This window comes from Piliocolobus tephrosceles, chromosome 10 (assembly GCF_002776525.5).
Source record: "Piliocolobus tephrosceles isolate RC106 chromosome 10, ASM277652v3, whole genome shotgun sequence".
NCBI lineage: Eukaryota > Metazoa > Chordata > Mammalia > Primates > Cercopithecidae > Piliocolobus > Piliocolobus tephrosceles.
This window is the reverse complement of record NC_045443.1, coordinates 61,934,323-61,961,729: the sequence shown is the minus strand read 5'-3', so window position 1 is coordinate 61,961,729 and position 27,407 is coordinate 61,934,323. Positions and strand designations below refer to the sequence as shown.

At 40.8% G+C, this 27,407-nt stretch overlaps 1 protein-coding gene across 2 annotated transcripts in view; it reads right to left on the bottom strand.

Annotated features, from left to right (window-relative positions):
• Nucleotides 1-27,407, bottom strand: part of TBC1D30 (TBC1 domain family member 30) — a 105,816-nt gene that overhangs the window by 7,050 nt on the left and 71,359 nt on the right. For both annotated transcript variants that reach the window (XM_023225100.2, XM_023225101.2), the window contains exons 10-12: nucleotides 6,829-6,941; nucleotides 4,704-4,843; nucleotides 800-1,006 (exon numbers count right to left, since the gene is read on the bottom strand). In XM_023225100.2, coding sequence (XP_023080868.1) covers nucleotides 800-1,006; nucleotides 4,704-4,843; nucleotides 6,829-6,941 — 460 coding nt within the window. The remainder of the gene's footprint in view (nucleotides 1-799; nucleotides 1,007-4,703; nucleotides 4,844-6,828; nucleotides 6,942-27,407) is intronic.

The window sequence follows — 27,407 nt, the reverse complement described above, 5'->3', positions numbered from 1 at the left end:
TCGTCAAGAAGTCAACTATTCTTCTCTGATAAATGGAAGGTAAATTCAGTTTTTGTGCAAGATCAGTCACATGCTCACATGCCACTTTAGAAACACGTCAAATTTATATTTTGGTTAATTCTGGACAGGCATCATTTTCATTAGGATATTCACTTCAAGCAAGAATAAACAACTCCCAAATCAGCATATATTAAACAATAAAGCAGATTGTTCACTGGGACTTTTGGAATTACAAAAGTTTGGCAATCCTTGGAAAAGAGCATTTCCAATTGCATTATAATTGTGTTCTTTTTAGTATACTCCCAAGATACTTGCCGTCAGCAAAGCACAGGCTTTTTTTTTTTTCCATTTTCTCTGATCACATCATCTGTTATAATATCACCTAAATGACTAGTATATAGCTTAATTTACTAGTGTGCAGATGGCTAAATTCTATACTCAGATGCATAAAATTTATGGGGCAAAAGCTCCAAAATTTCTCAAGTCCAAGGACTGCATGGCTTTGCAACACTTTAATCATTTGTAAACCCTTCTCCACAGCACACATAGTAGAGACGTGTTTAATACCATCAACTGCCTGGTCCTTGGGGCCTAAAAAGAACCTGCAGTCTTTTTCTTCTTTAGAGCCTGATAAAATAAAATTTAAAATGAGATGCTAAATATGCTATTATCTCAAGCCAGCTGTGTTGACAGATACTGAGCTACAGTTAGTAATTCCAAGGCCTTCCTAGGATTATTTGTTCTTCATTTCACAAGTTGAGATGCAGTTGAAATTGATTCAGATGAAGAATCGCATTACCTGCCCTGATGTACACCTGATGAACCTGCTGCTGTTGCTTCTTTTTAATTCGAGAGTACTGCCGCTTCAGTGCATTGATATCTGTGGTCATGCGTTCCATCATCATACTGTTAAAAGCTGCATGGTATTCACTTCGACAGGAATTGATTGCTCCTGGACTCAGCTCTGCAATGTTATTAGATCTCAGACTCTGCTCCTCATTTGGCTCTGCACTCGAAGGATGAGACATAAGGAGATGGTCGGCGGAGGGGAACAGGAGTAAATGGAAATTGATTACACTACAACCCAGTGCAGTATCTTAACCTCCATTAAATTCTAAATCACAGAAAAAAATGCATACTAGAGTTTGTCTAGTGCTTATTTTGATGTGCTCCTGAAAATATTTCTGCATTTTCTTATTAACCTAACTGTGGGTCTGACATGAGCTATGTGGGTTCAGTGTTTGATTTTGTTACCAGTTTGTTAGCTATATAGACATAACATCAACTGCTTCCAGATAAAAATCACTGCCATTTTCTAAGATTCCCTTAGAAAGATATAACTCTTAATTTCTAAAATCATTGTACAGATTTCCACACAACTGCATGAGGATTTATACAGGATTGATGGTTTGTAGAGTTTAGACAGTCATTAAAAGTGCATTATTCTTACATTAAAAATAGTAACAATTTATAACATTATCAAGACTTCAGACCACTGTATCACTCAAATGAATGCTTTGTTCATGTAACAAACATTTCCTGTCCACTCTGTTGTTATGTCTGATGTGGTGTCTGCTCCTGTGATAGCTACAACTAGCAGATTTGTCTCTTAAATAAAATTGAGATGACCTCCAAGAAAGAGAAACAATACTGGGTGGGAGTAACCCACAGACTGCACAGGCCAAAGTGGGAGAGAGCAAGTTTCTCCAGCACAATTTGTAAAACTGACATGGGAGCCAGAGTAAAAAAAGACAGAGAGATTCCAACTATCCTAACATCTGCTGACAGTGTTATTCAGACAAAGGCTAAACATCTCAGAAATTTACTTCATTTTTTTACTGTAATCATTTCTGTAAGGAGAAGGAAATTAAAAGAGAAACTGCTAATCAGAGCAAAATCAACAAGAAAGACTAATGATGAAATTTAGGAGAAAGTAATCATGTCATCCTTGAGCACAAAAATGCACAGAAAGAAAAACAGAGAAAAAAATGAAACACAGACCCAGGCTACAGAAACCCAGATTCAAAAACTTTACCATTAAAATACATATTGATCCTATGGCTAGAAATCAAAAGCTGAAAATCAAGCAATAAGAAAGGGGGTAGAAGGCATTGCAGAAATCAAGAAGACTCTTGTTGGGTTCAGATTTTTAAAAGCCATTTAAAAGGATGAGAGGAGAGCACATACCAAGGACATACTCATAAAACAGCATGAGCCCAGCCATTAAAAAGGTTAAAACTCAAAACAAGCTGAGGCTTGCAGGAAATACTCCAAAAGATCACAACCAAAAGTTAGAAATAGCAGCAGTTGCTGCCATTGCTCCTACCTTCCAAACAAGAACCGAAAAAATGAGAAGATAGCCCCATGACTTCAAGAAGGTGGTATAAAGTTGGCAGATGACAAAGATAACACAGAGGTGCCTGACATCTATTCTGTTTCCGTCCTCTTTCAGCATATTTCTAACTTCTCTGAACAAGGAGAAGGTCTTCAAACTAGAAGAGGTAGAATAAATATCCTAAAAGAAAAGCTGCCACCCAAGACAAGAAAGGACGTACAGAACCACAAACTTTAAAACAGTGCATACCATTGATAATGTCCAGACCACAGAAGTCTATTCTGCATAGAAAAAAAAAAAATGAAATAAAACATGGCATGTGATTCAGAGCACCACATTTTAAGAGGAACATTACCAAATTATAGGATATCTAGAGGTAAATTAATAGAATATTAGGAGGTCCAGAAGTCAAAACTTAAGAGACATGCTTAAAGAAATTCTGAACTTGGGCCTTTGAGAAAGCTTTGGAGGACATGATAGCTGTCCTCAAAGATTTGAAGGGATATCAGGTAGAAGAGGGAGTAAGCACTCTTGTTCTATTTTTTTCCAAAGGGAAGAATCCTCCTTTCCAGCTGGAACTATGGATGGTGTCGAAGAGAAGAAAAAGAAGGTGCCTGCTGTGCCAGAAACCCTCAAGAAAAAGCAAAGGGATTTTGCCAGAGCTGAAGATCAAGCACCTGAAAAAGAAGTTTGCTGAAAAGATGCTTCAAAAGGCAAGGAGGAAGCTTATCTATGAAAAAGCTAAACACAGCCACAAGGAATACAGGCAGATGGACAGAACTGACGTTCAAATGGCTAGGAGGGCAAGAAAAGCTGGCAACGTCTATGTTCTTGCAGAACCCAAACTGTCCCTTTCCCTAAGGATCAGAGATATCAATGGTGTGAGCCCAAAGGTCTGAAAGGTGTTAGAGTTTCTTCGCCTTCATCAGATCTTCAATGGAACCTTTGTTAAGCTCAGCAAGGCTTCAATTAACAAGGTGAGGATTGGAGAACCATACATTGCATGCGCAAACCCAAACCTAAAGTAAGTAAATGAACTAATCTACAAGTGTCATTATAGCAAAATTGATAAGAAGCAAATTGCCATGACAGATAACACTTTGCTCAATCTCTTGGTAAATATGACATCATCTACATGGAGGATCTGATTCATGAGATCTATACTGTTGGAAAAGGCTTCAAAAAAGCCAGTAACTTCCTGTGACCCTTAAATTATCCTCTCCCCAAGGTAGAATGAAGGAAAAGACCTCCTATTTTGTGGAAGGTAGAAATGCTGGCAATAGGGAAGAGAAGAGCTACAGGCTTATTAGAAGGATGAACTAAGGGGTCTACCATGATTATTTTTGTAATCTGGTCAGTTAATAAACAGTGATGCCTTCAAATAGAAAAAAAAAGCAAAGAGAAGAACTATTAGTAGAACGGGTTGGTGGAAGTTATCTCTTTGTAACTAGAAACCATGGACTAAGGGGAAGAATCTAGCAAAGTGTCTTGTAAAATAATGAGTTTCTTGTCACTCAAGAAATTCAAGTAGAGGTCACCATAATGTTTTGATTTAAAGGGTAATCCTATTGTAAAAGAAGCCAGTATGGAATAAATTAAACTCAGATGGAGTATATTAAGCATCTACTATATGCCAGGCTCTGTGCTAAGGAACTTAGCATACAAAGTTGAATCCAATAAATGGGAGCAAAAGTCACCATAGAGAAAAAGAAACATGTATTATGCATGTAACACATAATACAGAGAGAAACTATTACATAATAAAAAGATAAAGTAACAGAGAAGATGCTTTTAGTAACAATTTTTTTTTAAGATGGAGTCTTGCTCTGTTGCCCAGGCTGGAGTGCAGTGGCATGATCTCAGCTCACTGCAACCTCCACCTCCCGGGTTCAAGCAGTTCTCCTGCCTCAGCCTCCTGAGTAGCTGGGATTACAGGCACACACCACCACACCCAGCTAATTTTTGCATTTTTAGTAGAGACAGGGTTTCACCATATTGGCCAGGCTGCTCTCGAACTCCTGACCTCATGATCCACCTGCCTCAGCCTCCCAAAGTGCTGGGATTACAAGTGTGAGCCACCACATCCAGCCTAGTAACGACTTTTTAATGTTGTTGTTGTTGTTGTGTTTTGGTAGAGACAGGGTCTCCCTATATTGCTCAGGCTAGTCTTGAACACCTGGCTTCAAATGATCATCCTGTCTCAAAGTGCTGGGCTTACAGGCATGACCCACCATGCCTAGCCTAATAAAGACTTTTAATAGTTGTAACCAGTTCAGAAAATTACTGAAGCATCTATAGGACACAGTGTTACTCTTATTGTAGTAAACCAATACATCTTGATAATCTAAATCAAGAGCCACCTCTTTACCTTTAATTTGTTTTTGGTACTTCTGCAGTTCAGGAGCCAGGAACCCACTAAAAGGTCCAAGACACCCCACTGCATTAACGACAGCATCCTCATCGTCTGGGTCATTCTCTTCATCACTGTCTCTGGCCTTACTATGTCGTCTTGAAAAACATAAAAGACAAAAAAGAAATATAGAAAGAAAACCAGAAGTATTTCAAAACATAATACAGTTACATGGTTTAAATGCCATATATATAATTAACATAGAATTACATATAATTCACATGGTGAAACCCCATCTCTACTAAAAATATATAGAAATTAGCCTGGTGTGGTGCCGTGCATCTGTAATTCCAGCTACTATCGCTTGAACCCGGGAGGCAGAGGTTGCAGTGAGCCAAGATCACGCCACTGCATTCCAGCCTGGGCAACGACAGAACAAGACTCTGTCTCAAAAAAAAAAAAAAAGAATTTTATATAATTACATGATTTATAAAAAGTTTCCCTCCCATCTCTGTCCAACTTCTGCCCACTGAAACTAGTAACCACGGTCACTTGTGAGAATCTCCTACCTAATTCCCACAGGTGATCATCGTTACTTGTTCTTACATATTCTTCAGTTTCTCTGAGCACACATAAGCAAATATGACTACATGCTTTTATTTTTCTCTTCTTTTTGGATAACTATTAGCATACTATATATGCTCTTCTGCATCTTGCCTTTATTCATATAAGAAATCTTTACGGGCTGGGCACAGTGGTTCACACCTATAATCTCAGCACTTTGGGAGGCTAAGGCAGGAGGACTGCTTGAGCCCAAGAGTTCAAAACCAGACTGGGTAACATAGCGAGACGCTGTCTCTGCAAGAAATTTAGGAATGGCCCCAGTTACTTAGGAGACTGATATGGGAAAATCACTTGAGCCTGAAAGTTAAGGCCACATAGTATGACATGATTGCACCACTGCACTCTAGCCTGGGTGACAAAGTGAGGTTTAGAAAAAAGAAAGAAAGAAAAGAAACCTTTCCATATTCATACACAGAGCTTCCTTATGCTTTCTTACAGTTCTACTGGATGTACACACCCCATAGTGTGGAACCAGGCTGCTAATGGTATACACTTGAGTGTTTCCAATAATATGTTATTACAAACTCCTGGGCACAAGCAATCCTCCTGCCTCAGCCTCACAAGTAGCTAGGACTACAGGTATACACTACTACACCCAGCTAATTTTTGTAATTTTTGTAGAGACAGAGTCTTGCTATGTTGCCCAGGCTGGTCTCGAATTCCTGGCCTTAAGTGATCCTCCTGCTTCAGCTTCCCAAAGTGCTGAGACACACACCCAGCTTGGGTGGCCATTTTCTTATCAATTTCTAGGAATTTTATATATTAGCAATATCCGTCCCTATTTTGCATAGTAAGTTAAAAATATCCTTCCACAGATAGTTTTGAGTCTACTTATAGCGGTTTGGTTTTGTTCCATTTGGGTCATCCAGAAAATTATATTTAAAGTACTTATTTTTTTCTGTATTTTTTTTTTTATTTTGAGTCAGTTATTAAGGCCTTCCCAATTCCAAAGAACTAAAGGAATTCTTCCACATTTTCTTATGCTAATTTTATTATTTCATTGTTTCTATTTAACACATTCATCCATATGGAATTTATCCTGGCATCTAGTATGAGGTCTGACTCTCATTTTCTTTCCAAATTAGTTCCCATTAGCCCATCATCATTTACTAAATAGTATAACTTTTCACCATTGATTCAATATGCTTATTTTTCATATGATAAACTCTTTATCAACTGTCAATTTTTGGTCTTCACAGTTTTTAAATCAGCTCATCTGTGTACTTGTATACAGGTTCCACACTATTTTAACTATTGAGATTTTTAATGCTTGATATCATTAGGTAAGTTTTGGGGTTGCTAAATATCTCTTCAGTTTATGTTCCAAATTTCTCTGGAAAGTACACTTTTAAAAATCTCTCTTGAGTTTAAATCAAAACCATTTGGAAAGGGACATTCAGATTCTAAGTGTCAAATTACTTAAACATATCTCTGGGGCTTCATAAATATTAATTTACAATAACAAATTAAGATATTAAGTCTTCCATCATGAAAACAATGAGGAATTAAAAAACCTTACCCAGAAACTGAGGTGGGTTTAACTGTGGCTGGGAACGGTGTAATGTTGTAGGTGTATTTTTCCCTCAACTCTGCCAATTGTGGGAAAGGGAATGGAGCCATGGAATAAACAGTCTGAAAAACAAAAGCAAAAATGCCAAGTCTGAAACAGTAGCTTTCACCAACTCTTATCAATCCTGGAAAGACATTAAAGTTTTATGAAGTCGAGTGTGAAGAGGCAGATACTGCTCCTTACACAGCAAGTGGAGAGATTACACTTCAACATCTGCTTTCAAGACAGACAAAAGAAGATGATTAAACCCGACCCAGTGAGCTCTCAAATCAACCCAGCTGCAGCTGGGTATTCAACTGGTAAACAAGGGTGGGCAATCACGGGCAGTCTGATTTCCTCCTGTTGTTCGATAAATGGATTAATGCAGAAATCCACAGCTCCCTATGTCTTCTGTATCAAAGAACGCAAAAATGTTCTTCCTATGTAGTGCTTACTTTTCACAGCTCTGTTAGATGATTTTTAGACATTTAATGTCAGGTCAGCCTTCTGGATAAAATTAAGTCTAGTGGATGATCTTGTGATCGACTACAAGTTTTCTCCAAAGATACCACCTTTTTAAATGTCTGTAGATGAATTCTAGGTGAAAATTGCTAGGTGTTATTTGAAAGGAAAAAAAAAAAAGACAAGAAAAAAGTGACAGGGTGTAAAGCTTAGGCTGTTAAAACTCTATAAATAAAAATGCAGAGAAGCACCCAGGCTTCCACCAGAATTTCAAAATTATGTATCATTCTATCAGCAATAGAAAAGTAATATTGTTCGCTTTCTTATTTTTATTAAAATTTAATAGCTCCAAACATGTTTCTTCAATCCTGGTACTTATTCACCAGAAAATATATATTAATCACATGTTCATTTCTCCTAGAAGCCAAAGAAATAGCCTGATAATGTTTTCCTAGGAAAATATTTTAAAATGGTATTTTTTATTTTAGCAGGACTGTTTTTAGGAAGGCTTAGAAGATGTCTAACTTGGCATATAGCAAAAGGAAGGCTGTGAAAGGGGTTTGATTGTGATGCTTTTTCATTTTATAGCTCAGTGCCACCACTGTGACAGTCCCCTGCAATTTTATTCTAACAACCTGTACATCTTACTGTCCCCAGATGTCATGGTATCCCTTTATACTTTACTGTACCAGCCCAAGATTCCAACAAATAGGTGCTGGCTGAAATTCCTTCTGTTCAATTCTCCATGCTTACTGTGCAGAGCTACAAGCTTATAGGGACTGCAAACATAATCTCTAAGCTGCCTTATCACAGACACTCCAGACTTGATTATACCCAAAAGTCTGAGGAGTACAGGTTTACTAACAATAAACTGTGCCCCAAGAAAAGAAGTAGAAGGCATCTTGTGGCTCTCACTAGCCTTAAGTGTGAAATTAAACCAGTTCCCCATCTCTCTGGGCCTCCTTTTCCTCATTTAAAAAATAAAGGGTGTGAAACTCAGGATGGTGGTTACCTCTGAGAGGAGATGGGGATAAGATCAGGGAGAAGTATATGAGGGTGTTTTCCTATGGTTGTTAATTTGTATTTCTTAAATTGGGTGGGGGGTATGTAGATTTTATTGTACTATTCTTAATACATCTGTACGCCAAAACACTTCATATAATTTTATTAATAATGTAGTCAGAAGCACTCTCATGTTCTTTGATCCCACAAAGGTATCGAACAGCTACCTCGCTGCCACTGCAGAATTCTTCCCCGCTTGCTTTTACGATCATGTCTTAGCTCCACATACCCTTTTGAGGGAACGCAAGAGATGTGAAATCCTCTCCTCAGCAGCTGATCCAGAGCACAGCATCTTCCCTAGGGACTGGGTAGGAGCTGCACTGCCTTGTCTGACCATCACACACCAACTGTGATCCCACAGTTGGGCCAAGAATCAACTCTCATTCATGTAACTTTTTTTTCCTCTCTAACAGTTTAGAAATGTGTTCAGACATTTAAGAAACCCATGTCCTTTGGATTCAACTTTAAAAGGTGAGATTTTTGATGCTAAGAATTTCAAAATTCCTTACAAGTATAATAACGTATCTTATTAAAGACAATAAGTAGGATGATGAGCTAAAGGTTCACCTGTGTTTCATTTTGCCAGTTTTGTAACAAGCTATCAGTAAATTCCCTCATCCAGCCTTGTGAAGGAAGTTCATAAGAGGAACAGGGAAATACATCCTCCCCCTACTGTACCCTGCCCTGCACCAGGGCTGATGGTCTAGGCTCTGAGCAAGATCCCTCAGGGGCCACTCAGCTAAAGACACCTGACCAAAAAGAAAACTAGCTCCACTGCACTTTCATCTCCACTTCAGGTCTTCCTTTCTCTGTCATTGACTTTTAGTCCTTCAAAGAAGAAATCAGTATCCCTGAAACAAAGTTGTTTATAGTAGTTCTTCCCAAATATTCACTCACTCACTTGAAGGTCTCACGTCTGAAGGCATTTTATCCCAGGAGCATAAGCATCCCTGGCACACTGACATAGCATTCGGGGTGTCTGAAACCTTTAGGCTTCCACCTTGGTAAGTCAGAAATTTACAACAGATTCCAAGAAAGAGATTTGCCTAATCATCTTAGAGCCAAAATATGGTACAGTAATAGAATCACAGGGTTAGAAAGGAATTCAAATATATTAGTTCCACCTCCCTCCCAAGCAGGAGTCCCTTCCAGAGCATCTCCAACAGATGGTCACAAAGGCACAGCTTAAGCACTTTCAGTTATGGGCACACGCAGTTTTGCAGGACAGGTGATTTCAATTTAATTAATCAAACATGATCCTTGTATTGAACAAGCATCCACACCCTTGTAATTTCCACCCCATCACTGATGGAAAAAAGTGAACAGAGTGGGTGCAAAGGAAAGTCCTGCCTCTCAGTACATAAGATCTCCCACCAGACAACAGGAAATCAGTCACAAACACTTTGAGTTAGGCTTCCCAAGCACCTACAAACCCTAATAATAGCATCTTAACTAACTTTTCTCCACACTGCCCTCAAGGAACTTACAAAAGGTATTGTCAAAAATCCTACAGATATCCAGGTACATTATTTAATCAGCATTCCTCCAGTTTCTTTAACCCTATCAATTTAAAAAAAAACAAACATGAAAATGACCATTGCTAATAAGAAAACAGTGATCTACAAGGGGTAAAACCCAGCATATGATTTTCAGTATGGCACTTAGAACTGAAAGAAAGGGAAAAGACTGAAAGGGGCGAATGCTGTCATCTCTTCAGCTCAAAAATAAAGACCTTACATTCAGCCCACATTTTTCACCTGGTGCTATTTCGGGTTTGCTGACAGTATAAATTTAAAAAAATGAATATAGGAAAGAAAATGGCTTGAAATGACATCCACCATTTCTCTCCTGAACATTCTATGATGTCAAGGAAAACTAACAAGTCTATTTACTATCTGAACTACCAACATATGCTTAAATAGATATTTATATTTAGGCACTGAAAAGACATTATATTTTGTAATTATTGATATGCTTTACAAGAAATATGAAAACATGAGTTGCACAAAATTAGGCTTAGTTCATCTTCACGCAGATGTTTTCTCAACAGGAGGGATGCTACTGAAATGGAATCCCATCAATAAATCCACAGCCTACAATTCTCCCTCTAGGATTCTTCTGCTTTAAGCAGCGTCAAGAAGTGGTTCCTTCTCCTAATACCTAAGATTAGAAATTCCTAGAGGACAAAGATGGCCTCCAACGCATCTCATTCCTTCTGGCAACGTTTAAACTGTAAGTGAAATGAGATGTTGCCTTATTCTTCTAAAGAGGATTTCAGCTTTTAGAAAGACATCTTTTGAATAGGTGGAAGCAGTGTGTTGGGTGGTGAGGAAAAGCATTCGGCTAGGAGTCGGGGACCTAGGGGTAGTCTTGGGTCTGACACTAGACAACCTGAGAAACCGACAAGTTGCTGACACTCCAACTCATGGTTTCCTCTCTCTAACATGACAGAATTAGTTTAATTGATCTTTAAGTTTCTTTTAAGCCAGTGTTTCTCTAAGTGTTTTCTGAAAACCACCTGTATCAGAACCACCCATGGGCCAAATATCTGCATTTTCATACACTTCTGGGATGTTTCTTACACAGTCCAGTTTGAAAACCACAGCCTCAAGATCTAACATTCCATGATTCTGTGTATTCACTGAGTAACCAGTTGTATTCTTCGCACTAAGCTAGATGTTGCAGAAGCCCCTAACATTAAGGAACTTGCTACTTACAGAAAAAAAAAAAAAATTAATATACTTGAAAAATAGAGTGGGTGCAGTAGTTCATGCCTGTAATCCCGGCACTTTGGGAGGCCAAGGCAGGCCTCGCCTGAGGCCCAGGAGTTCAAGACCAGCCTGGGAAACATGGCAAAACTCCATCTCTAAAATATATTTTAAAAAATTAGCCAAGCATGGTGGCATGCACCTGTAGTCCTAGCTACTTGCAGGGCTGAGGAGTGAGGACTGCTTGAGCCCAAGAGTTCAAAACCAGCCTGGGCAACATGGTGAAACCCCATCTCTACAAAAAATTTAAAAATTAGCCCAGCCTGGTGGCACATGCCTGTAGACCCAGTTACTTGCGGGGCTGAGGTGGGAGAATCGCTTGAGCCCAGGAAGTCAAGACTCCAGTGAGCCATGCTCATGCCACTGCACTCTAGTCTGTGTGACAAAGTGAGACCATGTTTGAAAAAAAAAAAAAACAAGAATCTTCAGTACTGGAGGAGTACAGAAAAGCCATCATCCATGAGTCCCAAGATAAGGTCATGGGAGTGGGAGAGGTCGTGGGAGTGGGAGAGAGAAGAGATTGAGTGGCATGCGGCATCCAGGATCCAGGTGGGCAAATAGGATTTTCACAGATGCAGCATCAGAGGGACCACAAGCCCTGTCACAGGAAGGAGCAATGGCCTACAGAGGCCTGGGTGGGAACAGAGCTATGACCAGTGCCATAGAGTCTGTCTGTGAAATAGCAGGAACACCTTTGGATAGGTTGGGGATGGGGCAGTCCAAGTACACCTCTAAAGCAACCTATCTGAAAACGAGCCCATCCTCCTCCCCTCAGAAACTTGCCCTCTTCCTTCTAAGCCAGAAGATTATGGGTTGCCCTTTCTCCCCCATTACTTTTTCTTTCACCCCTGTATCCCTTTTCCATGGCCAAGTCCAGTCAATTTCACCTTGTAAGTGCTGTTTCTGTTCCAGTCTGTTTCCACTCTTCACTGCCTCCTCACAGGCCTTCCTTGCTGTCAGACTTGTCCCTTTGAAATCCATCCTTCACAGAGCTGCCCATGGAGTTGACTTAAAACAAAACTCAAACATTTTCCTCCTCTCCTTAAAATCTTTCAGGTCCACAGCTCTTCTATTCCCCTTTCCAAAGGGTCCACAGAAGCCCCAGAACTCCAGCAAGTACAACCTCTCAATCACTGACCTGAAACATCAAGTCCAAGTGCCTTACCAGGCATTGTGGTCTTCCATGAGCCAGTCCCTGAATTCCAGCCTTCTGAGAGTCCCCCTCACACTTATGCAGTATGTTATCAATAGTCCTTGACACATGCTTCTCTCTCAAACACGAATTGACTCTCCACTCTGCACAAGAGCCTTCAACACACACACACACAAACACACACACACACACAACCACCCTTGCATATATGTGCACCCCTACACACACATACACACACACACACGCCCACGCACACACACAGCCTAGTCAACTCCTATTCTTCTGTAAAGGTAAAACCAGACATGAATTCCCTCAAGAAAGGCTTTCCTAACTTCCTCTCCTCCAACTCACTCCATCCCTGACCCCCAGGCTAGATGAGGTCTTCTCTCTTCCTCAGCCCCCAGCCACTCTGCACACCTCCCTCGGTGCACTCCCTACACTGTGTTCTAGGAGACTATAGGCTCCCAAAGACATAGCCCATGCTTTCTTCTGTGTCCCTGCACCTGGCACATTATCTGACATTTAGAGGTGCTCGATAAATATTTGGAGAAGTTAGTACAGAGCATAGAAAATCAGGCTGAAGCATTTTATTTACTGTAGTTAGTAATAAGGAAGTGCTGAAGGACTTAGTGTAGAGCAAGGAGATGACCAAAGCAGTAAGCATGGATCATTACTCTGGTAGCAAAATGCTGGGCCCCTATTCCAGGCCTTAGCTCCCAGATGACATTTCTAGCCACACCCAGGGCCAAAATGGAACCCGCTGCCTTAAAGGGAAGGACCCAGCACTGGTAGAATTCATCACCTGCTGACTAAAGACCCCGAGTAACAACCAGCAATATCCAGGGAATATGCTATGGGCCCTGAGCTCTGAGACATGCTGGCTTCAGGGGAGACCCAGCATATTCTCAGCTGTAGTGGCTATGGTAAAAGATTCATTCCATATTAGAGCAGAGGGAATCTAGAAAGACAGCCATCTTCTACAAGTTGGGTTTGATTCAACATTGATTGAAAAAGAAAAGGCAGAAAATTAATCATGGATTCTCAATAAATGTTTGCTTAATGAATTAATAAGTTTGATGGAAATGGAGGGGCAGGCAAGATGGCAGAATGGAAGCATACACCATTCACGCCCCCTCCTGCAACACCAAATTTTAACAACTGTCTGTACACAGAGAAGCACCATAACAAGAACCAAAAATTAGGTGAATAATCACAATATCTGATTTGAACTCCATATCGTGGAAAGAGGCACTGAGGAGGGGAGGAAAGACAGTCTTGAATCATGGACGCCACCCCTCCCCAGTCCCCCTGACAGTGGCCATAAGACATGGAGAAAGAGTCTGTGCACTTGGGGATGAGAGAGTGCAGTGACTGGAGGACTTTACATTGAACTCAGTGCTGCTCTGTCACAGTGGAGAGCAAAGTTGTGCTGGGCTCAGCCGGCATTTACACTCAGAGGGAGCATCTGAATCAGACCTAGCCAGCAGGGAATCGCCCATTTCAGCTGTTGAACTCAAGTTCCTCAGCAAGCCTCGCCGTCGCAGGCCAAAGTGCTCTGGGATCCTAGGTAAACCTGAACAGCAGTCTGGGACACAAGGACTGCAATTCCTAGGCAACTCCTAGTGCTAGGCTTGGCTTAGAGCCATTGAACTAGGGTGGCACATGACCTAGGGAGACACAAGCTGGTGTGGCTACCGGAGGACTTGCACCATCCCTCCCCCAACGCCAGGCAGTGCAGCTCATAGCAATGAAAGTGACTCCTTCCTTCTGCTTAAGAAGAGGAGAATAAAGAGTAAAGAGGACTTTGTCTTGTATTTTGGATAGCAGCTCAGACACAGCAGGATAGGGTACCAGGCAGAGTCATGAGGCCCCTATTCCAGGCCCTAGCTCCCAGATGACATTTCTAGCCACACCCTGGGCCAAAAGAGAACCCATTGCCTTAAAGGGGAGGACTCAACACTTGCAGGATTCATCATCTGCTGACTAAAGAGTCCTTGGATCCTAAATAACAACCAGCCATGTCCAGGGAGTATGCCAGGGGCCCTGAGCTCTGAGACATGCTGGTTTCAGGGGAGACCCAGATATTCCCAGCTGTGGTGGCCAGGGTGAAAAACTCATTCTGTTTGAGACAAGCAGAGGGAAAAGTAAAGGGGACTTTTTCTTGCACCCTAGATACCAGCTCAGCCACAGTGGGGTAGAGCAACAAGCAGGCTCTTGGGGTCTGAGTCCAGGCCCAGGCTCTTGGACAGAATTTCTGGACCTGCCCTGGGGCAGGGGGAGCCCACTGCCCTGAAGGGTGAATCCCAGGCCTGATGGCATTCACCATAAGCTGATGGAAGAGCCCTTGGGCTTTAAGCAAACATTGGTGGTGGCCCAGCAGAACTCCTTATGGACCAGTGGTGGTGGTGGCCACAGGTAGAAACTCTTCTGCCTGTGGTATGGGGAGGGAAGAGCAGGAAGAACTTTGCATTGTAGTTTCAGTGTCAGCTTAGCTGCAGTAGAATAGAATATCAGGTAAATTACTAAGGTTTTTAACTCCAATCCCTGGCTCCCAGAAAAAAACTCTAGACACACGTGGGCCTAGGGAGAACTCACTGTCCTGAAGGGAAGGGCCTTGGGCAAGGCCCAGTGCTGACCTAACTTCAGGTCTGACCCAGCACAGTCCCAGTGGTAGTGGCCACAGGGGTGTTTGCATCACCACACCCCCCATTCCAGAGGGCTCATCACAGAAAGAGAAACTCCACATGTTTCAGATAAATTAAAGGAAAAGAATAAGAGTCTCTGCCTGGTAATCCAGAGAATTCTTCCAGATCTTCTCAAAGACCACCAAGGTGGTACCTCTACAAGTTTGCAAACACCACAGCATTACTGGGCTTGGGGCCCAAGTCCCTTCTAATACCTAGTGATAATTTGGATATTTTTCTCAGTCAAATGTCATGTTGAATTGTAATCTCCAATGTTGGAGGTGGGGCCTGGTAGGAGGTGTCTGCATCCCTCATGAATGGCTTGGGCCATTCCCTTGGTGATAAGTGAGCTCTTGCTCTGAGTTCACATAAGACCTGGTTATTTAAAAATGTGTGGCACCACCCACCATCTAACTCTCTCTCTTTCTCCTGCTCTGGCCATGTGACATGTTTGTTCCCTCTTTACCTTTGCCATGATTAAAAGCTCCCTGTGCCTCCGCAGAAGCCAAGCAGATGCCAGGGTCATGCTGCTTATACAGCCTGCATGAACCAATTAAACCTCTCTTCTTTATAAATTATCCATTCTCAAGTATTTCTTTGTAGCAATGCAAGACTGTCCTAACACCTGGAAAGCCTTCCCAAGAAGGATAGGCACAAACAAGCTCAGATTGTGAAGACCATAACACCTGACTCTTCAATGTCCAGACACAAGAGAACATCTACAAGCATCAACACCATCCAGGAAAACATGACCTCACCAAATGAACTAAATAAAGCACCAGGGACCAATCCTGGAGTAACAGAGATATGGGACCTTTCAGACACAGAATTCAAAAGAAATTCAAGATAACACAGAGAAGGAATTCAGAATTCTACCATAAAAAATTAATAAAAAGAGTGAAATAGTTAAGCAGAAATTATGGACTTGAAAAATACAATCAACATGCTGAACAATGCATCAGAGTCTCTTAATAGCAGAATTGATCAAGTAGAATAATTAGTGAGCTTGAAGACAGGCTATATGAAAATACACAAAGGAGACAAAAGAAAAAAGAATAAAAAATAATGAAGCATGCCTACAGAATCTAGAAAATAGCCTCAAAAGGGCAAATCTAAGAGCTATTGGCCTTAAAGTGGAGACAGAGAAAGAGATAGGGATAGGAAGCTTATTCAAAGAGATAATATCAAAGAACTTCCCAAACCAAGAGGAGTACATCAAACATTCAAGTACAAGGTTATAGAACAGATTTAACCCAAAGAAGACTCCCTCAAGGCATTTTACAATCAAACTCTCAAAGGTCAAGGGTAAGGAAATGATCCTAAAAGCAGCAAGCGAAAAAAAAAAAATGAATAACATACAATGAAGCTCCAATATGTCTTGCAACAGACTTCTCAGTGGAAACCTTACAGGCCAGGAGAGAGTGGCATAACCAGGAGAGAGTGGCATGACACATTTAAACTGCCAAAAGAAAAAAAAAAAAACTTCTACCCTAGATTAGTAAGTATATCCAGCGAAAATATCCTTTAAGCATAAGGGAAGAATAGAGACCTTCCTAGACAAACAAAAGCTGAGGGATTTCATCAACACTAGACCTGTCCTTTAAGAAATGCTAAAGAGAGTTCTTCAATCTGAAAGAAAAGGATGTTAATGAGCAAGAAGAAAGCATGTGAGGGTAAAAAAACTCACTGATAATAGTAAGCACACAGAAAAACACAAATTTAGGATAACACTGTAATTGTGATGTATAAACTTCTCTTGACTTAAGTACAAAGACTAAATGATGGCCAGGCACGGTGGCTCACGCCTGTAATCCCAGGACTTTGGGAGGCCAAGGCGGGCGGATCATGAGGTCAGGAGAGCGAGACCATCCTGGCTAACACGGTGAAACCCCATCTCTACTAAAAATACAAAAAAATTAGTCAGGCATGGTGGCAGGCGCCTGTAGTCCCAGCTACTCGGGAGGCTGAGGCAGGAGAATGGCTTGAACCTGGGAGACGGAGCTTGCAGTGCGCCAAGATCACGCCACTGCACTCCAGCCTGGGCAACAAAGCAAGACTCGGTCTCAAAAAAAAAAAAAAAAGAAAGACTAAATAATGAACCAATAAATAATAACTAGAACAACTTTTTAAGACATAGTACATAAAGAGAAACAACAAACAGTTAAAAAGCAGAGGGTCAAAGTTAAAGTATGGAGTTTTTATTAGTTTTCTTTTTGCACGTTTGTTTATGCAACCAGCGTTACGTTGTCATCAGTTTAAAATAATAGGTTTAAGATAGTATGTGCCAGTGTCATGGTAACCTCAAATCAAAAAACATACAATACACAAAAAATAAAAAGCAAGAAATTAAAGCACACCACCAGAGAAAAATCATCTTCACAAAAAAGGAACAGGAAGGAAGAAAAGAAGAAAGAGAAGCCCACAAAACAACCAGAAAACAAATAACAAAATGGCAGGAGTAAGGCTTTACTTCTCAATAACACTGAATGTAAATGCACTACACTCTCCAATCAAAAGACACAGAGTGGCTGAACGGATGAAAAAACAGGATCCAATGATCTGTTTCCCACAAGAAACATACTTCACCTGTAAAGATACACATAGACTCAGGTAGCTGGCAAGATGGCTGAATAGAAACAGCTCCGGTCTGCATCTCCCAGTGAGATCAATGAAGAAGGTTGGTGATTTCTGCATTTCCAACTGAGATACCTAGTTCATCTCACTGAGACTGGTTAGACAATGGGTACAGCACACAGAGGGTGAGCTGAAGCAGGGTGGGGCATCACCTCACCAGGAAGTGCAAGGGGTCGGGAAACTTCCTCCCCTAGCAAAGGGAAGCCTTGATGGACTGTGCCATCAGGAATGATGCATTCAGGCCCAGATACCATGCTTTTCCCATGGTCTTTGCAACCCACAGACCAGGAGATTCCCTCAGGTGCCTGCACCACCAGGGCCCTGGGTTTCAACCACAAAACTGGGTGGCCATTTGGGCAGACACCAAGCTAGCTGCAGGAGTTTTTTTCCATATCCCATTGGTTCCTGGAACATCAGCAAGACAGAACCATTCGCTCCTCTGGAAAGGGGGCTGAAGCCAGGGAGCCAAGTGGTCTAGCTCAGCGGATCCCACCCCCATGGAACCCAGCAAGCTAAGATCCACTGACTTGAAATTCTCGCTGCCAGCATAGCAGTCTGAAGTCGACCTGGGATGCTCAAGCTTGGTGGGGGTAGGGACGTCCACCATTACTGAGGCTTGAGTAGGTGGTTTTCCCCTCACAGTGTAAACAAAGCAGCCAGGAAGTTCGAATTGGGAGGAGCCCACCACCGCTCGGCAAAGCCGCCTTAGCCAGCCTGCCTGCCTCTCTACATTCCTTCTCTCTGGGCAGCGTATCTCTGAAAGAAAGGCAGCAGCCCCAGTCAGCGGCGTGTAGATAAAACTCCCATCTCCCTGGGACAGAGCATCTAGGGGAAGGGGCAGCTGTGGGCACAACTTCAGCAGACTTAAATGTTCCTGCCTGTTGGCTCTGAAGAGAGCAGTGGATCTCCCAGCACAGCTCTGGAGTTCTGCTTAGGGACAGACTGCCTCCTCAGGTGGGTCCCTGACTCCCGTGCCTCCTGACTGGGAGACACCTCCCAGCAGGGGTCAACAGACACCTCATAGAGGAGAGCTCCGGCTGGCATCTGGCAGGTGCCCGTCTGGGACAAAGCTTCCAGAGGAAGGAACAGGCAGCAATCTTTGCTGTTCTGCAGCCTTCACTGGTGATACCCAGGAAAACAGGGTCTGGAGTGGACCTTCAACAAATTCCAGCAGACCTGCAGCAGAGACGCCTGACTGTTAGAAAACTAACAACTAACTGTTAGAAAACAATAGCATCAACATCAACAAAAAGGATGTCCACACAAAAACGCCAGCTGAAGGTCACCGACATCAAAGACCAAAGGTAGATAAATCCATGAAAATGAGGAAAACCCAGTGCAAAAAGATTGAAAATACCAACAACCAGAACACCTCTTTTCCTCCAAAGGATCACAACTCCTCATCAGCAAGGGAACAAAACTAGACAGAGAATGAGTTTGACAAATTGACAGAAGTAGGCTTCAGAAGGTGTGTAATAACAAACTCCATCGAGTTAAAGAACCATGAAGCTAAGAACCTTGAAGAAAGGTTGGAGGAACTGCTAACTAGAATAACCAGTTTAGAGAAGAACATAAATGACCTGATGGAGTTGAAAAACACAGCACAAGAACTTTGTGAAGCATACACAAGTGTCAATAGCCAAACTGATCAAGTGGAAGAAAGGATATCAGAGATTAAATAAAGCGTGAAGACAAGATTAGAGAAAAAAGAATGAAAAGGAACAAACAAAGCCTCCAAGAAATATGGGACTATGTGAAAAGACCAAACCTACGTTTGATTGGTGTACATGAAAGTGACGGGAAGAATGGAAGTGAGTTGGAAAACACTCTTCAGGATATTATCCAAGAGAACTTCCCCAATCTAGCAAGACAGGCCAACATTCAAATTCAGGAAATCAGAGAACACCACAAAGATACTCCTCAAGAAGAGCAACCCCAAGACACATAATTGTCAGATTCACCAAGGTTGAAATGAAGGAAAAAATATTAAGGGCAGCCAAAGAAAGGTTGGGTTACCCACAAAGGGAAGCCCATCAGACTAACAGTGAATCTCTCTGCAGAAACCCTACAAGCCAGAAGAGAGTGAGGGCCAATATTCAATATTCTTTTTTTTTTTTTTTTTTGAGACAGAGTCTCGCTCTGTTGCCCAGGCTAGAGTGCAGTGGCTGGATCTCAGCTCACTGCAAGCTCTGCCTCCCAGGTTCACGCCATTGTCCTGCCTCAGCCTCCCGAGTAGCTGGGACTACAGGCGCCCGCCACCTTGCCCGGCTAGTTTTTTGTATTTTTTTTAGTAGAGACAGGGTTTCACCGTGTTAGCCAGGATGGTCTCGCTCTCCTGACCTTGTGATCCACCCGTCTCGGCCTCCCAAAGTGCTGGGATTACAGGCTTGAGCCATCGCGCCCGGCCCTCAATATTCTTAAAGAAAAGAATATTCAACCCAGAATCTCATATCCAGCCAAACTAAGTTTCATAAGCAAACGAGAAATAAAATCCTAGACAAGCAAATGCTGAGTGATTTTGTTACTACCAGGCCTGCCTTACAAGAGCTCCTTAAGGAAGCACTAAATATGAAAAGGAAAAACTGGTACCAGCCACTGTAAAAACATACCAAATTGTAAAGACCATCAACACTATGAAGAAACTGCATCACCTAACGAGCAAAATAACCAGCTAGCATCATAATGATCAAATTCACATATAACAATATTAACCTTAAATATAAATGGGCTAGGCCGGGCCTAGTGGCTCATGCCTGTAATCCCAGCACTTTGGGAGGCCGAGGCAGGCAGATCACGAGGTCAGGAGTTCGAGACTGGCCTGACCAACATGGTGAAACCCCATCTCTACTAAAAATATAAAAATTAACCGGGCATGGTGGCGCACACCTGTAGTCCCAGCTACTCAGGAGGCTGAGGCAGGAGAACTGCTTGAACCCAGGAGGCAAAGGTTGCAGTGAGCCAAAATTATGCCACTGCACTCCAGACTGGGAGATACAGTGAGACTCCGTCTCAAAAAAAAAAAAAAAAAAAAGTAAATGGGCTAAATGCTAAATGTAAATGCCCCAATTAAAAGACACAGACTGACAAACTGGATAAAGAGTCAAGACCCATTGCTGTGCTGTATTCAGAAGACTCATCTCACATGCAAAGAGTCATATAGGCTCAAAATAAAGGGATGGAGGAAGATTTACCAAGCAAATGGGACACTGGCTGGAAATTTTCTTTTTTTGTTGTGTCTCTGCCAGGTTTTGGTATGAGGACGATGCTGGCCTCATAAAATGAGGATCAGAGTGGAACTGAAGGAGATAGAGACATGAAAAACCCTTCAAAAAAATCAATGAAACCAGGAGGTGGTTTTTTGAAAAGATTAACAAAATAGACAGACTGCTAGCCAGATTAATAAGGAAGAAAAGAGAGAAGAATCAAATAGACACAATAAAAAATGATAAAGGGGGTATCACCACTGATCCCACAGAAATACAAACAACCATCAGGGAATATCATAAACACCTCTATGCAAATAAACTAGAAAATCTAGAAGAAATGGATAAATTCCTAGACACATACACCCTCCTAAGTATAAACCAGGAAGATGTCAAATCCCTGAATAGACCAATAACAAGTTCCAAAATTGAGGCAGTAATAGCCTACCAACCAAAAAAAGTCCAGGACCAGACGGATTAACAGCTGAATTCTACCAGAGGTACAAAGAGGAGCTGGTACCATTCCTTCTGAAACTATTCCAAATAATAGAAAAAGAGGGACTCCTCCCTAACTCATTTTATAAGGCCAGTATCATCCTCATACCAAAACCCGGCAGAGACACAAGAAAAAAAAAAATTTCAGGCCAATATCCCTGATAAACATCGATGCAAAAATCCTCAATAAAATACTGGCAAACCAAATCCAGCAGCACATCAAAAAGCTTACCCACCACGATCAAGTTGGTTTCATCCCTGGGATGCAAGGCTGGTTCAACATACACAAATCAATAAACGTAATCCATCACATAAACAGAACCAATGACAAAAACCACATGATTATCTCAACAGATGCAGAAAAGGCCTTCGATAAAATTCAACACCCTTCATGCTAAAAATACTCAATAAACTAGTATTGATGGAACATATCTCAAAATAATAATAGCTATTTATGACAAACCCACAGCCAATATCATACTGAATGGGCAAAAGCTGGGAGCAGCATTCCCTTTGAAAACTGGCACAAGATAAGGATGCCCTCTCTCACCACTCCTATTCAACATAGTATTGGAAGTTCTGGCCAGGGCAATCAGACAGGAGAAAGAAATAAGGGTACTCAAGTTGGAAGAGAGGAAGTCAAATAGTCTCTGTTTGCAGATGACATGATTGCATATTTAGAAAACCCCATCGTCTCAGCCCAAAATCTCCTTAAGCTGATAAGCAACTTCAACAAAGTGTCAGGATACAAAATCAATGTGCAAAAATCACAAGCATTTCTATACACCAATAATAGACAAACAGAGAGTCAAATCATGAGCGAACTTCCATTCACAATTGCTACAAAGAGAATACAACTTACAAGGGATGTGAAGGACCTCTTCAAGGAGAACTACAAATCACTGCTCAAAGAAATAAGACAGGACATAAAGAAATGGAAAAATATTCCATGCTCATGGATAGGAAGAATCAATATCATGAAAATGGCCATACTGCCCAAAGTAATTTATAGATTCAATGCTATCCCCATCAAGTTACCATTGACTTTCTTCACAGAATTAGGAAAAACTACTTTAAATTTCATATGGAACCAAAAAAGAGCCTATATAGCCAAGACAATCCCAAAAAAAAGAACAAGCTTGAGACATCACACTACCTAACTTCAAACTATACTATAAGGCCACAGTAACCAAAACAGCATGGTATTGGTACCAAAACAAACATATAAACCAATGGAACAGAGCAGAGGCCTCAGAAATAATGCTACACATCTACAACCATCTGATCTTTGACAAACCGGACACAAACAAGCAATGAGGAAAGGATTCCCTATCTATAAATGGTGTTGGGGAAACTGGCTAGTCATGTGCAGAAAACTGAAACTGGATTCCTTCCTTACACCTTACACAAAAATTAACTCAAGATGGATTAAAGACTTAAACATAAGACCTAAAACCATAAAAACTCTAGAAGAAAACCTAGGTGATACCATTCATGACATAGACATGGGCAAAGACTTCATGACTAAAACACCAAAAGCCATGGCCAGAAAAGCCAAAATAGACAAATGGGATCTAATTAAACTAAAGAACTTCTGCACAGCAAAAGAACCTATCATTAGCGTGAACAGGCAACCTACAGAATAGGAGAAAACTTTACAAAGGGCTAATATCCAGAATCTACAAGGAACTTAAACAAATTTACAAATTTACAAGAAAAACACAAACAACGCCATCAAAAAGTAGACAAAGGATATGAACAGACACTTCTCAAAAGAAGACATTTATGCAGCCAACAAACATATGAAAGAAAGCTCATTATCACTGGTCATTAGAGAAATGCAAATCAAAACCACAGTGAGATACCATCTCACACCAGTTAGAATGGCAATCATTAAAAAGTCAGGAAACAACAGATACTGGAGAGGATGTGCAGAAATAGGAACGCTTTTACACTGTTGGTGGGAGTGTAAATTAGTTCAACCATTGTGGGAAGACAGTGTGGCAATTCCTCAAAGATCTAGAACTAGAAATACAATTTGACCCAGCAATCCCATTACTGGGTATATACCCAAAGGATTATAAATCATTCTACCATAAAGACACATGCACACATATGTTTACTGCAGCACTATTCACAAGAGCAAAGACTTGGAACCAACCCAAATGCCCATCAATGACAGACTTGATAAAGAAAATGTGGCACGTATACACCCTGAAATACTATGCAGCCATAAAAAAAGGATGAGCTCATGTCCTGTGCAGGGACATGGATGAAGCTGGAAACCATCATTCTCAGCAAACTAACACAGGAACAGAAAACCACACCCCACAGGTTCTCACTTAAAAGTGGGAGCTGAACAATGAGAACACATGGACACAGGGAGGGGAACATCACCTACTGGGGCCTGTCACGGGGTATGGGGCTAGGGGAGGGATAGTATTAAGAGAAATACCTAATGTCGATGAGAGGTTGATGGGGGCAACAAACCACCATGGCACATATATACCTATGTAACAAACCTGCACATTCTGCACATGTATCCCAGAACTTAAAGTATAATAAAGAAAAAAAAAAGATACACATAGACTGAAAATGAAGGGATGGAAAAAGTTATTCCATGCCAATGGAAAGCAAAAAAGGAGCAGGGGTAGCTATACTTCTATCAGAAAAAAAATAGATTTCAAAACAAAAAATAAGAAGAGACGAAGAAGGTTATTATGTAATGATAAAGGAGGTCAATTCAGCAAGAGGATATAATGATTACAAATATATATGCACCCAACACTGGAGGACCCAGATAATAAAGCAAATATTGTTAGAGCTAAAGACAGAGATAGACCCAAGCATAGTAATGGCTAGAGATTTCAACACCCTATTTTCAGCATTGGACAGATCACCCAGACAGAAAATCAACAACAACAAAAAATCATCAAACTTAATCTGTACTATAGAACAAATGGACCTAGTAGATGTTTACAGAACATTTCATCCAACACCTGTAGAATACACATTTTTCTCTTCAGCACATGGATCATTCTCAAGAATAGATCATATGTTAGGTCACAAAACAAGTCTTAAAATATTCAAAAAATTGAAATAATATCAAGGATCTTCTCTGACCACAATGGAGTAAAACTACAAATTAATAACAAGAGGAATTTTGCAAACTATACAAACACATAAAAATTTAACAGTATGCTATTGGGTGACCAGTGGGTTAATGAAGAAACTAAAAAGGAAACTGAAAATGTTTTTGAAACAAATGATAATGAAAATACAACATACTAAAACCTATGGGGTCACAGTGAAAGCAGTACAAAGAGGGAAATTTATAGTTGTAAATGTCTACATCAAAAAAGAAGAAAAACATCAAATAGATAATGTAATGATATATATTAAAGCACTAGAAAAACAAGAGCAAACCAAACCCAAAATTAGTACAAGAAACAATAAAGATCAAAGCAGAAATAAATAAAACTGAATGAAAAAACAATATAAAAGATTAAATAATGAAAAGTTGGTTTTTTTGAAAAGATAAATAAAATTGACACACCTGTAGCCAGACTAAGAAAAAAAGACAGAAGATCCAAATAAACAAACTCAGAAATGAAAAAGGAGACATTACAACTGATACTACAGAAAATCAAAGGATCATTAGTGACTCATTAGTGACTGCTATGAGCAACTGTATACCAATAAATCAGAAAATCTAGAGAAAATGGATAAATTCCTAGACATACAACCTACCAAGATTGAACAATGAAGGAATCCAAAACCTGAACATACCAATAACAAGTAACAAGATTGAAGCCATAATAAAAAGTCTCCCAGTAAAGAAAAATCAGTAGCATCTCTATATTGCAAACAGTGAACAATCTGAAAAAGAAATTTTAAAATCCCATTTATATTAGCAACAAACAAAATTAACTACCTAGGAATTAAGTTAACCAAAGAAATGAAAGAGCGCTACAATGACAACCATAAAACACTAATGAAAGAAATCAAAGAGGACACAAAAAAATGTGAAGATACAACACGTTCATGGATTGCAAGAATCAGTATTGTTAAAATGTCCATACTACCTAAGGCAATCTACAGATTTGATAAAATCTCTATCAAAACACCAACGATATTCTTTACAGAAACAGAAAAGTGATCCTAAAATGTATATGGAACCACAAAAGACCCAGAATAGTCAAAGCTATTCTGAGCAAAAAGAACAAAACTGAAGGAATCATGTTATCTGACTTCAAATTATACTACTATTATAGTAACCCAGACAGCATGGTACTGGCATAAAAACAGACACACAGACCTATGGAACAGAACAGAGAACCCAGAAACAAATCCACATATCTACAGTGAACTCATTATCGGCAAAGGTGCCAAGAATACACATTGGGGAAGAGACAATCTCTTCAATAAATAGTGCCAGGAAAACGAGATACCCATATATAGAAGAACAAAACTAGACCCCATCTCTTGCCATATACAAAAATCAAATCAAAATGGATTAAAAACTCAAATCTAAGACCTCAAACTTGAAACTAATACAACAAAACATTGGAAAAACTCTCCAAAACATTGTAGTGGGCAAAAATTTCTTGAGTAATACCCCATGAGCACAAACACCCAAGCAAAATGGACAAATGGGATCATATCAAGTTAAAAAGCTCCTGCACAGCAAAGAAAACAGTCAACAACATGAAGAGACAACTCAGAGAGTGGAAGAAAATATTTGTAAACTACTCATCTGAAAAGGGATTAATAACCAGAATATACAAGGAGTTCAAATAACTCTTATAATCTTATAATTTGATTAAAAATGAGCAAAAGATCTGAATAGCCATTTCTTAAAAGAAGATATACAAATGACAAACAGGCTTATGAAAAGGTGCTCAAGGCCAGGCGCCATGGCTCACGCCTATAATCCCAGCATTTTGGGAGGCCAAGCTCGGCGGGAGGATCACTTGATGTCAGGAGTTTGAGACCAGTCTGGCCAACATGGTGAAACCCCATCTCTACTAAAAACACAAAAATTAGCCTGGCGTGGTGGCGAACACCTGTAGTTCCAGCTACTCGGGAGGCTGAGACACGAGAATCGCTTGAACCCAGGAGCGATTTTTTCTTGAGACGGAGTCTCGTTCTGTTGCCCAGGCTGGAGTGCAGTGGTGCGATCTGGGCTCACTGCAAGCTCCGCCTCCCGGGTTCACGCCATTCTCCTGCCTCAGCCTCCCGAGTAGCTGGAACTACAGGCGCCCGGAACCACGCCCTGCTAATTTTTTGTACTTTTAGTAGAGATGGGGTTTCACTGTGTTAGTCAGGCTGTTCTAGATCTCCTGACCTCGTGATCTGCCGGCCTCAGCCTCCCAAAGTGCTGGGATTACAGGCGTGAGCCACCTCACCCAGCTCCCCGGAGTGATTATTGAACCGCGATTCGGTGAGCTGAGATGGTGCCACTGTACTCCAACCTCCAACCTGGGCACACAGTGACGCTCTGCCTCCAAAAAAAAAAAAAAAAAAAAAAAAAAAAAAAAAAAAAAAATCGACAACAACAAAGAAAAGATGCTCAAAATCACTGATCATCAGAAAAATGCAAATCAGAATGACAATGAAATATTATCTCACCCCAGTTAAAATGCTTTTAATCAAGACAGGCAGTAACAAATGTTGGCAAGGATGTGGAGAAAAGGGAACCCTTGTACACTGTTGGTGGGAATGTAAATTAGTACAATCGCTGTGGAGAACAGGTTGGAGGTTCCTCAAAAAAAACTAAAATTGGAGCTACCATATGATCCAAAAATTCCCTGCTGGGTACACGCCCAAAAGAAAGGAAATCAGTATATCAAAACGGTATCTGCACTTCCATGTTTCTCGCAGCACTGTTCACAATAGCCAAGGTTTGGAAGCAACCTAAGTGTCCATCAACCAATGAATGGATAAAGAAAATGTGGTATATATACAATATGGAGCACTATTCAGCCATAATAAAAAGAATGAGATTCTGTCATTTGCAACAACATGGATGGAAATGGAGATCATTATGTTAAGTGAAATAAGCCAGGCACGGAAAGACAAACTTTGA